The 11826-nt window shown below is 38.3% G+C and overlaps 1 protein-coding gene across 1 annotated transcript in view; it reads left to right on the top strand.

Moving 5' to 3' along the window:
- Positions 1–2006: 2006 nt before the first annotated feature.
- Positions 2007–11826, top strand: part of LOC306874116 (vitamin K-dependent protein Z-like) — a 10817-nt gene continuing 997 nt past the window's right edge. The window contains exons 1-8 of the mRNA XM_079423895.1: positions 2007–2340; positions 3061–3224; positions 4911–4935; positions 5144–5257; positions 8321–8452; positions 8541–8605; positions 9488–9605; positions 10901–11826. The exon at positions 10901–11826 is cut by the window's right edge and continues 997 nt beyond it. Coding sequence (XP_079280021.1) covers positions 2271–2340; positions 3061–3224; positions 4911–4935; positions 5144–5257; positions 8321–8452; positions 8541–8605; positions 9488–9605; positions 10901–11421 — 1209 coding nt within the window. The 5' untranslated portion in view covers positions 2007–2270 and the 3' untranslated portion in view covers positions 11422–11826. The remainder of the gene's footprint in view (positions 2341–3060; positions 3225–4910; positions 4936–5143; positions 5258–8320; positions 8453–8540; positions 8606–9487; positions 9606–10900) is intronic.

Genomic DNA, 11826 nt, shown 5'->3' with positions numbered 1-11826 from the left:
TTATAGGAGTGTGAGAAGCTGCTATAGCTGCCACATGGACTTTTAGCATGGAAGGGGAGCGGCCCTTGTCCAACAGCTCTAAGTAGTAAGTAGGACAATATCACCGATATGTCACATTTTATCGGGTCCTCGCCACGAGTTGCACAGCAGGCGGAGAAAACCGACCACTTAAGGGCATAGAGGTGTCTCGTAGATGGGGCTTATAGCCTGTGAGAATGGTATTCAAGGCACTCTTGGGAAGATCTACTGATTCCATTCGAGAGCCCAGAGGTGTAGGGCCCACAGTTCGGGCTTGGGATCAGCAGCAGTCAGCAGCTGAGACAGCTCTGAGCTCCAGAGATGGTTCCTCCAGAGCGGGGCCAGCCTGCACTCCCTGGCTCGCCTGATTACCTGAGGGATCAGAGCGATCGGGGAAAAAGCATACAGGAGGAGGTTGGGCCATTCGCGGACCACCGCGTCCTCATTCTTTGAAAAGTAAGTTTGGCAGTGAGAGTTGTCTTTTGAGGCAAAGAGGTTGATCTCTGTCTTGCCAAAGATCTCACAGATTTTCTGAACCGTCTGTGGGAGTGAACTCTTCTCTGAGATAGCATGTCTGCTCCTTGGTTCAGTATGCCGGGCACATGTGCTGCCCTCAATGAACGCAGGTTGAGAAGTGCCCACTCCAAGAGGCGCTTTACCATCTCGGAAAGGCGTTTCGAGGTGAGCCCGCCTTGGCAATTTGTATATATGACACCACCATCACGTTGTCTGAGCTGACTAGTACGTGGTGTCCCTTCATCACTGGAAAGAAGGTCTGAAGAGCTCGACATACTCCCTTCATTTCGAGGCAATTGATGTGTAGCTGGCCTTCCGCGTTCGTTAGGAGCCGAGGGTCGGTCTGCCCTCGCACAGAGCTCCCCAACCTGAGTTGGATGCATCTGTCAAGACAACCTTCCTTCTGTAAACCCATGCCATAGTCACGCCCTGCTCGAATCACTGTAGTTCCTTCCAGTGGGCCAGGGCTGCCACGCAGGCCTGGTCCACCCTGATGCGGATACGTCCATGACGCCACACATAGGGCGGAATTAGGTTTCACCCAGTACTTAAGGGGTCTCATTCGGAGCATACCCAACTGAAGTACTGGTGACGCAGAGGCCATGCGGCCCAGCATCTTTTGAAATGTTTTGAGAGGGTAAGAGGTTCCAATTCTGAAGGAAGCCTGGAGCTGCTGTTTAGCCAGTGCATGATCTGGCACGACTATAGCCCTCATGTGGACTGAGTTGAAAACTGCTGCCAGGAACGAAGTTCATTGGCTGGGGGACAGAGAGCTCTTGGCAAAACTGACCCTGAGTCCCAGGCATTCTAAGTGGCTGAGGAGAAAGGATCTGTGAGAAAGTAGCTCATCCTCCGACTGGGCCAAAATGAGCCAGTCATCGAGGTAATTAGAATACGGATTCCCATCCGTTTCAGCGGGGAAAGAGCCGCATCCATGCACTTCGTAAAGTGCGAGGAGTTAGGGACAGTCCAAAGGGAAGGACCGTATATTGATAAGCCACTCCTTCGAAGGCGGATCTCAAGATTTGCCTGTGGTGGAGGGCTATGTGGAGATGAAAGTAAGCATTTTTCAGATCCAGCGAATAAAGGGATCTAATATTCAATAAGCCAAGCTTTATCATTTGTTTATCTGTATTATGTCTGTTTTTTATTTGTTGAACATCAATTAAATTGTTACTCTTTCTTTGGTTTGGATGTTTTCTGTATTTTCTAGTTCGGGGAACAGACACAGTCTCTGTAGTGTGATATCTAGGTGAAGGAGTCTCTATGTGCTGAGAATTAACTGACTTCTGTGACGTGAGGCGGCTAGCAGACGGTCGGTTTAGCCAGTCTGTCTGCTTCCTGACCTGGGCCCCAGTTAGTCAAGTAGATGTGGAGGCCTTCACAAACACACAGATGAAGCGTTCAGAGGTCATGTTGACAGACTAGAGTCCAGATACACAGCGCTGAGCACACAGTCTCTCTCAAACACAACAACCATCTCATTTTCACTATCAATGAAAAACATAGGAATGAACAAACGTGACTCAATGCGCTGATTTCAAATTCTGAACATCCTACGTGTCTTAAATGTTGTCGTTGTGTACAGTAAGAAAGACGCAAGAAGACGCTGAAGAATCCTGAAGAAGACGCTCTTTGGAGAGGAACTGATGTTATTGAGTATTGATTGTGGGCGGGGCTACAGACGCTGTGATCAGTGACTGACAGTCGGTGAGAGCTTCTGCTGATTGATCGCGATGGAATCGCTCATATGTCGTCTGCTGTTCTTCACGTTGATCGCTCATCAGGTGTCGGATCAACAGACGGGTGAGAGATCAACTATCTGGATTCATGGTTGCTGTCCTTCTTTTGCTCTGTTTTACTGGTTTGATTAGGACGTTCGGTGCTAATAGCTGTGTTTCCATCCAGAGTTATAAATTAAACTTATGCGCTAAATTTGAATATCGCATAAAACCTTTGTGAATAAAGCACTGTTTCCATCCAATGAGTTAAAGAGAACAAAATCGTCCCTTCCTGATTAACTTGCGCTAAACATCACGAAGAAAAGTAGGAGAAGACACAGAATGTAATAATGTTCATATATGATAAAGACGAAACACAATAAATGTGGTTAATGCTTTCGGAGGTGAATGCCAGCTGTTTGTGAACGCAGTCGTGCAAGAATATTATACGGAAATACTTTGATGACAGACTTTGCTCAGACATTTCAGACGCTGTGCAATGAGATCGGTCCGCTGGTAAGTCAGGTGTCCCCGTCCCATCGTGCAACATCACATAACTTTTTAATGCGCATGGTCAAATTTATTCGGTAAAAGTGTTTCCATTGTAGTTTATTTGCATTTTTTCCTACTCAATTGTGCGCATACGGTTTTTATAAAATATAACATCTTGGCGTTTCCATCCAGCGTTTTTCATGCAATATCCCAAAATGCACATACAAATAGGTGGATGGAATCATAGCTACTGTTAGATAACTTGTCAAACGTGCACAGCATGATGTTTGTTGAAGTTCTGGGTGTGTTCCAGTGTTTCGGTCCCAGCGGCGAGCCAATGCGCTTCTGCAGCGCTCCAGACGGGCCAATGCATTCCTGCTGGAGGAGATCCTGCAGGGGAATCTGGAGCGCGAGTGCTTTGAGGAGAGATGCAATAAAGAAGAAGCCAGAGAATGCTTCGAGAACGACCAGAAGACAGTATGACATCTGATGATCATCACAAACACATCACTGATCAGTGATTCAGGACTGTTTTTGTTGGGATGCTTATAAAATAATTGAATTTCGTAGGCAATGATCACACAAACGGTCTCTCAACAAGCGGTTTCTGTAATCTGGAGTTGTTTAGAAGCTTCTAAAAAGACCAGGTGTTCTGCGAGTCTTAAAACGTCTTCATTCTCCCTTCCACAAATTAGGGTCTTAAATCAGAACATGGTATTAAATGTTGCATGCATTGCTAAAAATGTATATTTTCCTCAATAATTTTGTCTTGTTTTCTTGTATAAATATCTAAACTTTCAATATATGAAGTCTTGTTTTCTGAGAAACTGGACAAAATGAAGTGAGTTTATGATTAAAACAAATCTGTCGATGGGGAATGAACACATTTTCCCTTTGAATTAAGATTTTTTTTCTGATTCCACTGGCAGATATTTGTTCTTGGTTTAATTATAAACTCACTTCATTTTCATCAGTTTCTCAGAAAACAAGACTTCTTATCTTGTCATTTTGCTTCTCCAGTAAAATTAAATGGAGATGTTTTCAGTTTTGGGAAAACGACAAAAAATACTGATGAAGAAAGTCACTTTTTTGCAGTGTGATCATTAGATATATTTCCATATTTTAGTGTTTGAAACAGAGATATCAAAGCCTAAAACTTTTTTTTATTTTTTTTTATTAGTTAAAACTCTCTAGATCTGTGGGAAGTTGTCTTTTCAAACTGTACAACAATTGTGTTCCTTAAATTTTCTTCACTTGTTATTAAAACGTCCGTCAATGCATTTATAAGGTCACATTATAAAGTCTACAGATATTGAGCACATAGAAGTTAGACATTAACAGCTCTTTATAATTATTATTTTTAATACTGTAAGGGTAGGTTTAGGGTTGGAGTAGATGTACACATTAATAAAGCCTCACACCACATTAATATCATGCTGGAAGCTAAATCTGATAGCTAGCATTTTCACTGTCAAATTATGTTACGCGGTTAAAAAACGCGCGGAAATCTGTAAATGAGGTACAGCGGTCAAAGTCTGTTTAACATCATTTTTAGATCAAAAATCCCTTTTTTTTCTTTTCCCATCACCGCTAGTTGAGCAAAGGACATTAATTCAGTCTTTTTGGACAATCTATCTGAAGTTTAACCCTCAACATTTTAGCTACTGACCAGACGCAGAGATCTGCCTATCTGAGCTATTCTGAGATTTGTCTGAAGTCCGCGCTCTTTTTCTAGATATTAAATATCCCTCTATGATTATTAGATATATGATCGCTGTTGATGATGAACTTAAAACGATTGCCGTAGCTGAGCGCGCGTGACTGGCTCCTCAACAAAACAATAGTTGCTACACATGAGCAAATTAAACAAACTTTTTACCATTCTTCTTCTTTTCTTATTTGTTAGTGTTTAATTATTTTTATTTGTAATGAAAGTGACACTGAAAGTAAAAAACTGAAAAATCATTAGGAAATAGTTGGGGGCGGTGCTATACAAATGACACCCCCAAAGCCCCGCCCCCTCTCAGGAACCGAACGAGGGTTTAATCATTGTTCATTGAACATCCAGACATTAAATATAAATGAATCACACGTGTTTCCTCTCTGAATGTGTGAGTTTAACTAAATGCTGCTCTCATAACTGTTTTTTTTTTTCCTTTAAAGAATGAGTTCTGGAACAAATACTATGGTAAGTAACCTTCAGAAAGTTTGATCATACTATAAATGGATTTCAATGAAATGATCATTATATAAATGACCTGATGAATACTCACTAGCTTTTGATAGCTCATATTGTTTGCTGCACACACAGTTTTTATATTTGCACTATTCTGATAGTGATCTGAGCTGCTGCATTATTGTAGCTGTAATAATAATGAATATCTTTATGTTTTCAGATGGAGACCAGTGCCGCTCGAACCCCTGTAAACACGGCGGCACCTGCAGGGATGGGATCGGTGGTTACACCTGCACGTGTGCGGAGGCGTACAGCGGCAGCGACTGTCAAACCGGTGAATATAGTGATTTACACCAGTGATGTTACACTGTGAAAAAAAAAAAAAGTTGAGCAAACTTAATATTTTAAGGCAACCAGCTTCAGCTAATTTTTGAGTTCTCTCAACTTATTTTTGTAGGAGATTCTCAACTCTTTGTTGTATAAACTTAAAACAACAATTTTAAGAAAACTCAAAAATCTGCTGAAGCTGGTTGCCTTAAAATATTAAGTTTGCTCAACTTTTTTTTTTTACAGTGTAGTGAACACTAGTGTTGGGGAAACGCATTACAAGTAATATCAGTTACGTAATCAGATTACTTTTTTCAAGTAACTAGTAAAGTAATGCATTACTTGTTAATTTAGAAGGAAATATCTGAGTTATACTCCAGTTCCTGTGTTTGTGATGTATTGAGTGACAGCTCTGGTGTTGAGAGAAATCAGGAGTAAGTGCAGAGTGTTGTGTGTGAACATGATCTTACTGTAGTTCTAGACTAAATATCTACATGATCTTGCTGTAGCTCTAGACTAAATATCAACATGATCTTACTGTAGATCTAGACTAAATATCAACATGATCTTACTGTAGTTCTAGACTAAATATCTACATGATCTTACTGTAGTTCTAGACTAAATATCAACATGATCTTACTGTAGTTCTAGACTAAATATCTACCTGATCTTACTGTAGTTCTAGACTAAATATCATCATGATCTTACTGTAGTTCTAGACTAAATATCAACATGATCTTACTGTAGATCTAGACTAAATATCAACATGATCTTACTGTAGTTCTAGACTAAATATCTACATGATCTTACTGTAGTTCTAGACTAAATATCAACATGATCTTACTGTAGTTCTAGACTAAATATCTACCTGATCTTACTGTAGTTCTAGACTAAATATCATCATGATCTTACTGTAGTTCTAGACTAAATATCAACATGATCTTACTGTAGATCTAGACTAAATATCAACATGATCTTACTGTAGTTCTAGACTAAATATCTACATGATCTTACTGTAGTTCTAGACTAAATATCAACATGATCTTACTGTAGTTCTAGACTAAATATCTACCTGATCTTACTGTAGTTCTAGACTAAATATCATCATGATCTTACTGTAGTTCTAGACTAAATATCATCATGATCTTACTGTAGTTCTAGACTAAATATCAACATGATCTTACTGTAGATCTAGACTAAATATCAACATGATCTTACTGTAGTTCTAGACTACATATCAACATGATCTTACTGTAGATCTAGACTAAATATCAACATGATCTTACTGTAGATCTAGACTAAATATCAACATGATCTTACTGTAGTTCTAGACTAAATATCTACATGATCTTACTGTAGTTCTAGACTAAATATCTACATGATCTTACTGTAGATCTAGACTAAATATCAACATGATCTTACTGTAGTTCTAGACTAAATATCTACATGATCTTACTGTAGTTCTAGACTAAATATCTACATGATCTTACTGTAGTTCTAGACTAAATATCTACATGATCTTACTGTAGTTCTAGACTAAATATCAACATGATCTTACTGTAGTTCTAGACTAAATATCTACATGATCTTACTGTAGTTCTAGACTAAATATCTACATGATCTTACTGTAGTTCTAGACTAAATATCTACATGCTCTTACTGTAGTTCTAGACTAAATATCAACATGATCTTACTGTAGATCTAGACTAAATATCAACATGATCTTACTGTAGTTCTAGACTAAATATCAACATGATCTTACTGTAGTTCTAGACTAAATATCAACATGATCTTACTGTAGATCTAGACTAAATATCAACATGATCTTACTGTAGATCTAGACTAAATATCAACATGATCTTACTGTAGTTCTAGACTAAATATCAACATGATCTTACTGTAGATCTAGACTAAATATCAACATGATCTTACTGTAGATCTAGACTAAATATCTACATGATCTTACTGTAGTTCTAGACTAAATATCTACATGATCTTACTGTAGATCTAGACTAAATATCTACATGATCTTACTGTAGTTCTAGACTAAATATCTACATGATCTTACTGTAGTTCTAGACTAAATATCTACATGATCTTACTGTAGTTCTAGACTAAATATCTACATGATCTTACTGTAGTTCTAGACTAAATATCTACATGATCTTACTGTAGTTCTAGACTAAATATCAACATGATCTTACTGTAGTTCTAGACTAAATATCTACATGATCTTACTGTAGTTCTAGACTAAATATCTACATGATCTTACTGTAGTTCTAGACTAAATATCTACATGATCTTACTGTAGTTCTAGACTAAATATCAACATGATCTTGCTGTAGTTCTAGACTAAATATCTACATGATCTTACTGTAGTTCTAGACTAAATATCAACATGATCTTACTGTAGTTCTAGACTAAATATCAGCATGTATTTACTCATCTCACCTGCACTAAAACACATTCAGTGTTCCTCAACCTCAATAAAAACAGTCAAATACAAACTCAGAATATTATACAAACCTGCAATAATTAAATATGATAAATAAGACAAATATCATTTATGTATTTACTCCCATTTTATTAACCAGTGTCTTTGCTGCTGCCCTTCGATGATCTAATTCATCCATACTAATAAGCAAAAATAACACATTTGTGTTTGATTGTAGTTATTGCTGAATAGTGTTGAACTTTCTTCTCCTGCGTCATATTCTTCATGTGATTAGTTTGAGCTGCGCCCTCTACTGTACAGACCTGCATCTACATTTCCTTCAGTCTGAGGCATATTTATTTCACTTTTGTTGTGAAAGAGCTTTTACATTTGTAAAACTTTTTATATTAAAAACAAACAAGTCCTGCCCAGATTTAAAAAGTTACTCAAAAGTAACGTAACGCATTACATTCCATAAAAAGTAACTAAGTAACATAAATAGTTACTTTTTTAGAGAGTAGCGCAACATTATAATGCAGTACTTATAAAAGTAACTTTTCCCAACACTGGTGAACACATGATGTGAGGTCTGCTGAGTTTGTCTGTCAGATGCTTCATGATGATGATGTTTTGCAGACAAATCCCAGTGTCCGTCTGCTGGGCCTTTAGCATGCGAGCATTTCTGCAAACCGATGCTGGGTTCGTACCGCTGCTTCTGTGCGCGCGGATATACGCTTCACAGTGACGGCAGGAGCTGCTCGCCTCACGGTACCCAACCATCACTGCATCACTGCACAGATCCGCTCTTCTCTAACATGCTTCCTGTAATAAACCTGCTATTGTGTGTTACAAACAGTTCAGAACCCATGCGGGACAACAGAGGCATCCAGCTTCTGTCCTGATGGACGCTGCCCATGGGAGGTGAGCACTGGACGGTTCTTCAGATCACAGATCAGTCCATGCACGATCTATGGCGGCCAAGAGAGCTCAGTTTAAGAAAACACTTGCAAATAGAAAAAGCACCTGCAAATTAAGGAAACATCTTCATCAGTTTGACAGCACATGTGCTGTCAAACTATTATTTATTTTAATAGTAAAACCATGGTTTGTTTTTGTAAGGGAAGTTGTAAAAGTAAATTTGCCAGCTTATATAAGCTTTCACAGTAATTGTGTATTTTGTCAGCTTATTTAGGCTAAAAAAAAAAAAAACGATCAGGATGTTAAAATAAAAAACAAATCTCACCTTTCAGAGCAAACATTGATAAGCACGTCCCAGCTGTGTTCGTCACTTTGCTGTTCCCTTAAACATTTCCAATGTCTGCCAATTTGCAGCGCGTTTCTGTATTTAGTTGTGTTGTGAGTATTTGCAGTGCATTTCTGTATTTTGTCACGTTGTGATTATTTGCAGAGCGTTTGTGTTTTGTCACGTTGTGAGTATTTGCAGCACTTTTCTGTTTTCGCAGCGCGTTTTTGTATTTAGTTATGTTGCGAGTATTTGCAGTGCATTTCTGTATTTTGTCACGTTGTGATTATTTGCAGAGCGTTTGTGTTTTGTCACGTTGTGAGTATTTGCAGCACTTTTCTGTTTTCGCAGCGCGTTTTTGTATTTAGTTATGTTGCGAGTACTTGCTGCACGTTTCTGTGATTTGTCACGTTGTATTTGCAGCATGTGCAAATCAAATTTATGTTTTCTTAATTTGCATGTGTTTTTTTCATTTGCAGCGCATTGAGCTCTCTCGGCCACCGTAACAAACATCCAATAAGAAGAGCAGCTGCATGATGATGGTGTGTTTTGTGCTGCAGGTGAAGTTCGTGAACGCCAGCGGGGACGTTGTGTGTCATGGTGCGGTTCTGGGACGGAAGTCTGTGCTGACGTCGGTCGCGTGTATGTCTGCGCTGAAGCAACTGCAGGTCACTGTCGGTGAGCAGCGTTACATAACACACTCGTCTTAACTGACCCTCATGTGCTCTAGTCAACATTGAATAAAACAGAATAGAATAGAATAGAATAGAATAGAATAGAATAGAATAGAATAGAATAGAATATACTTTATTGTCCCATTCCTGGGAAATTTGTCTTGGACACCATGACCCAGCCAGTTCACAACACAGTGCATAATCATCTACAAACAGTACAAACATCACCCCTACACTTGTACTTTAGAGTTCAGCAGTTTGTTTTAGTCGTCACAGTCCAGCAGATTCACACTCGCTAGCATCAGGCTCAGAGAAGATTATATTAGCAATATTTCTGGTTATATTTTGGTTATATTTTTTAACTTTGGTTTTATTTTTATTATTTACTATTATACTATTTATTAATATTTTCAATTAGCTTTTATTTATATATTTTCAGCTTTCATTTTAATTGAGGTTTTAGTAATTTTATGTGGTTGCATTTTAGTATATATATATATATATATATATTAGCTTTAATTTATTTTAGTTTTAGTGTTTTAATACTTCAACAAACTTACTTAATCTTAGTTGCAGACAAGGTTTAACATTTTTTAAGTTTCTCATCTAAGCTTTATTTATTTATACCATTATTTAAATTAATTATTTAGATTTAGTTAACAATAACTACACTGCTTCTGGTTTTGAAAGAAAATAAAGCTTTTGACAAACAACAAGCTTCAAGTGAATAAATACATTTTTATCAAAGTATTTTATAGTTTGACTGAATTGTTATCTTAGTAGCATTCATATACTAATACAGATTTTGTTGATATTTTGAATTAGATTTTATTTTTATATATATTTTTAATAGATTTGTTTTCATTTTACTTTTAGGTTTTTTTGCAAATATGTAGTTTTTATTAATTTTTATATATTAGTTTTAGTTTGTTATTTTAGTACTTCACTTTAAACTAAACGAAAATAAGAAATGTTGCCTTGGCAACTAGCTGAAATGAAACATTTTATTAATATTTTTTTAATGAATATTATTTTTTATCTGTTGATTCAATGCTCAATTCAATTATGTTTTGTTTCAAGTATCAAAAGTGTTTTTTTTTTGTACAGTTTTAGTTGAATATAGTAACCCTGCGACTGCACACATGACCTTTCATATCAGCAAAAGATGGGAAGTGTTTCTCCTTCTCTTAGATATGCATGATTTTATATGTAACCCTGCTGTCAGTGACCCGTCAGAAGTGACCCGAGAGCCTCGTTTGTGATCTGTGTGTTCTGTTCTTGTGTTGTTGTGTTCTCCAGCGGGCCGTCACTCGAGCGCAGTGCTGCGTGTCTCCAGCTGGACGCCGCACAAGCGTTATGTGTCCGGTCCGGAGGATGACCTGGCCTTCCTGGAGCTGCAGGAGCCCTTCACACAGAACATGTCCATCATCCCACTCTGTCTGCCGGAGAAGGACTACAGCGAGAACATCCTGATGAGGGCGGGCCGAGAGGGCGTGGTCACGGGTGGAGCCACACACTCTTACCTCTCATTGGACGACTGCCGCGACACTCTCAACCTCAGCTTCCTGATGACCAATAAGATGTTCTGCATGCAGAAGCCGCAGTCTGAGGTCTCGGTCCGGAGCGGAGCAAAGGTGTGTGTTGTGAAGTCTGGGAGTCCTGTGGCGACGGTGGAGGGAAAGACGGCGTTCCTGACCGGTGTTTCTCTGACCGCTGGAGGCTGCGATGATGGACTGCTTTTCACCAAACTGTCCCGATACCTGCACTGGCTGCGACCGCTGCTGCTCGCCGCCGAGAAAGAACAACAACAGCAGCAATGATGATGAAGAAACTTCTCTAATCTACTGAGAACACTGGCTGATGCACACGAGCAAATCTCATGAGCATGCATCATATTTCACCATAAAATATAGAAATTACATTGTGCAAGTAACCCCCCCCCCACCCCCCACCCCCAAACAAGCTCTGATTACATAATGCAAAAAAAGTATATAGTTTTGGAACAGTAAGATTTGTTTTTTAAAGTCTCTTCTGGTCACCAAGCCTACATTTATCTGATCAGAGCACAGCAAAAGCAGTAATATTCTGAAATATTTTTACTATTTAAAATAACTGATTTCTTTTTGAATATTTTTTAAATGTAATTTATTTCTGTGATTTCAAAGATGAATTTTCAGCATCAGTAACATTCTAATATTCTGCATTAATATTCTGCATAATATTCA

Source organism: Barbus barbus (genome assembly GCF_936440315.1).
Source record: "Barbus barbus genome assembly, chromosome: 8".
NCBI lineage: Eukaryota > Metazoa > Chordata > Actinopteri > Cypriniformes > Cyprinidae > Barbus > Barbus barbus.
This window is presented reverse-complemented; position numbering and strand designations above follow the sequence as displayed.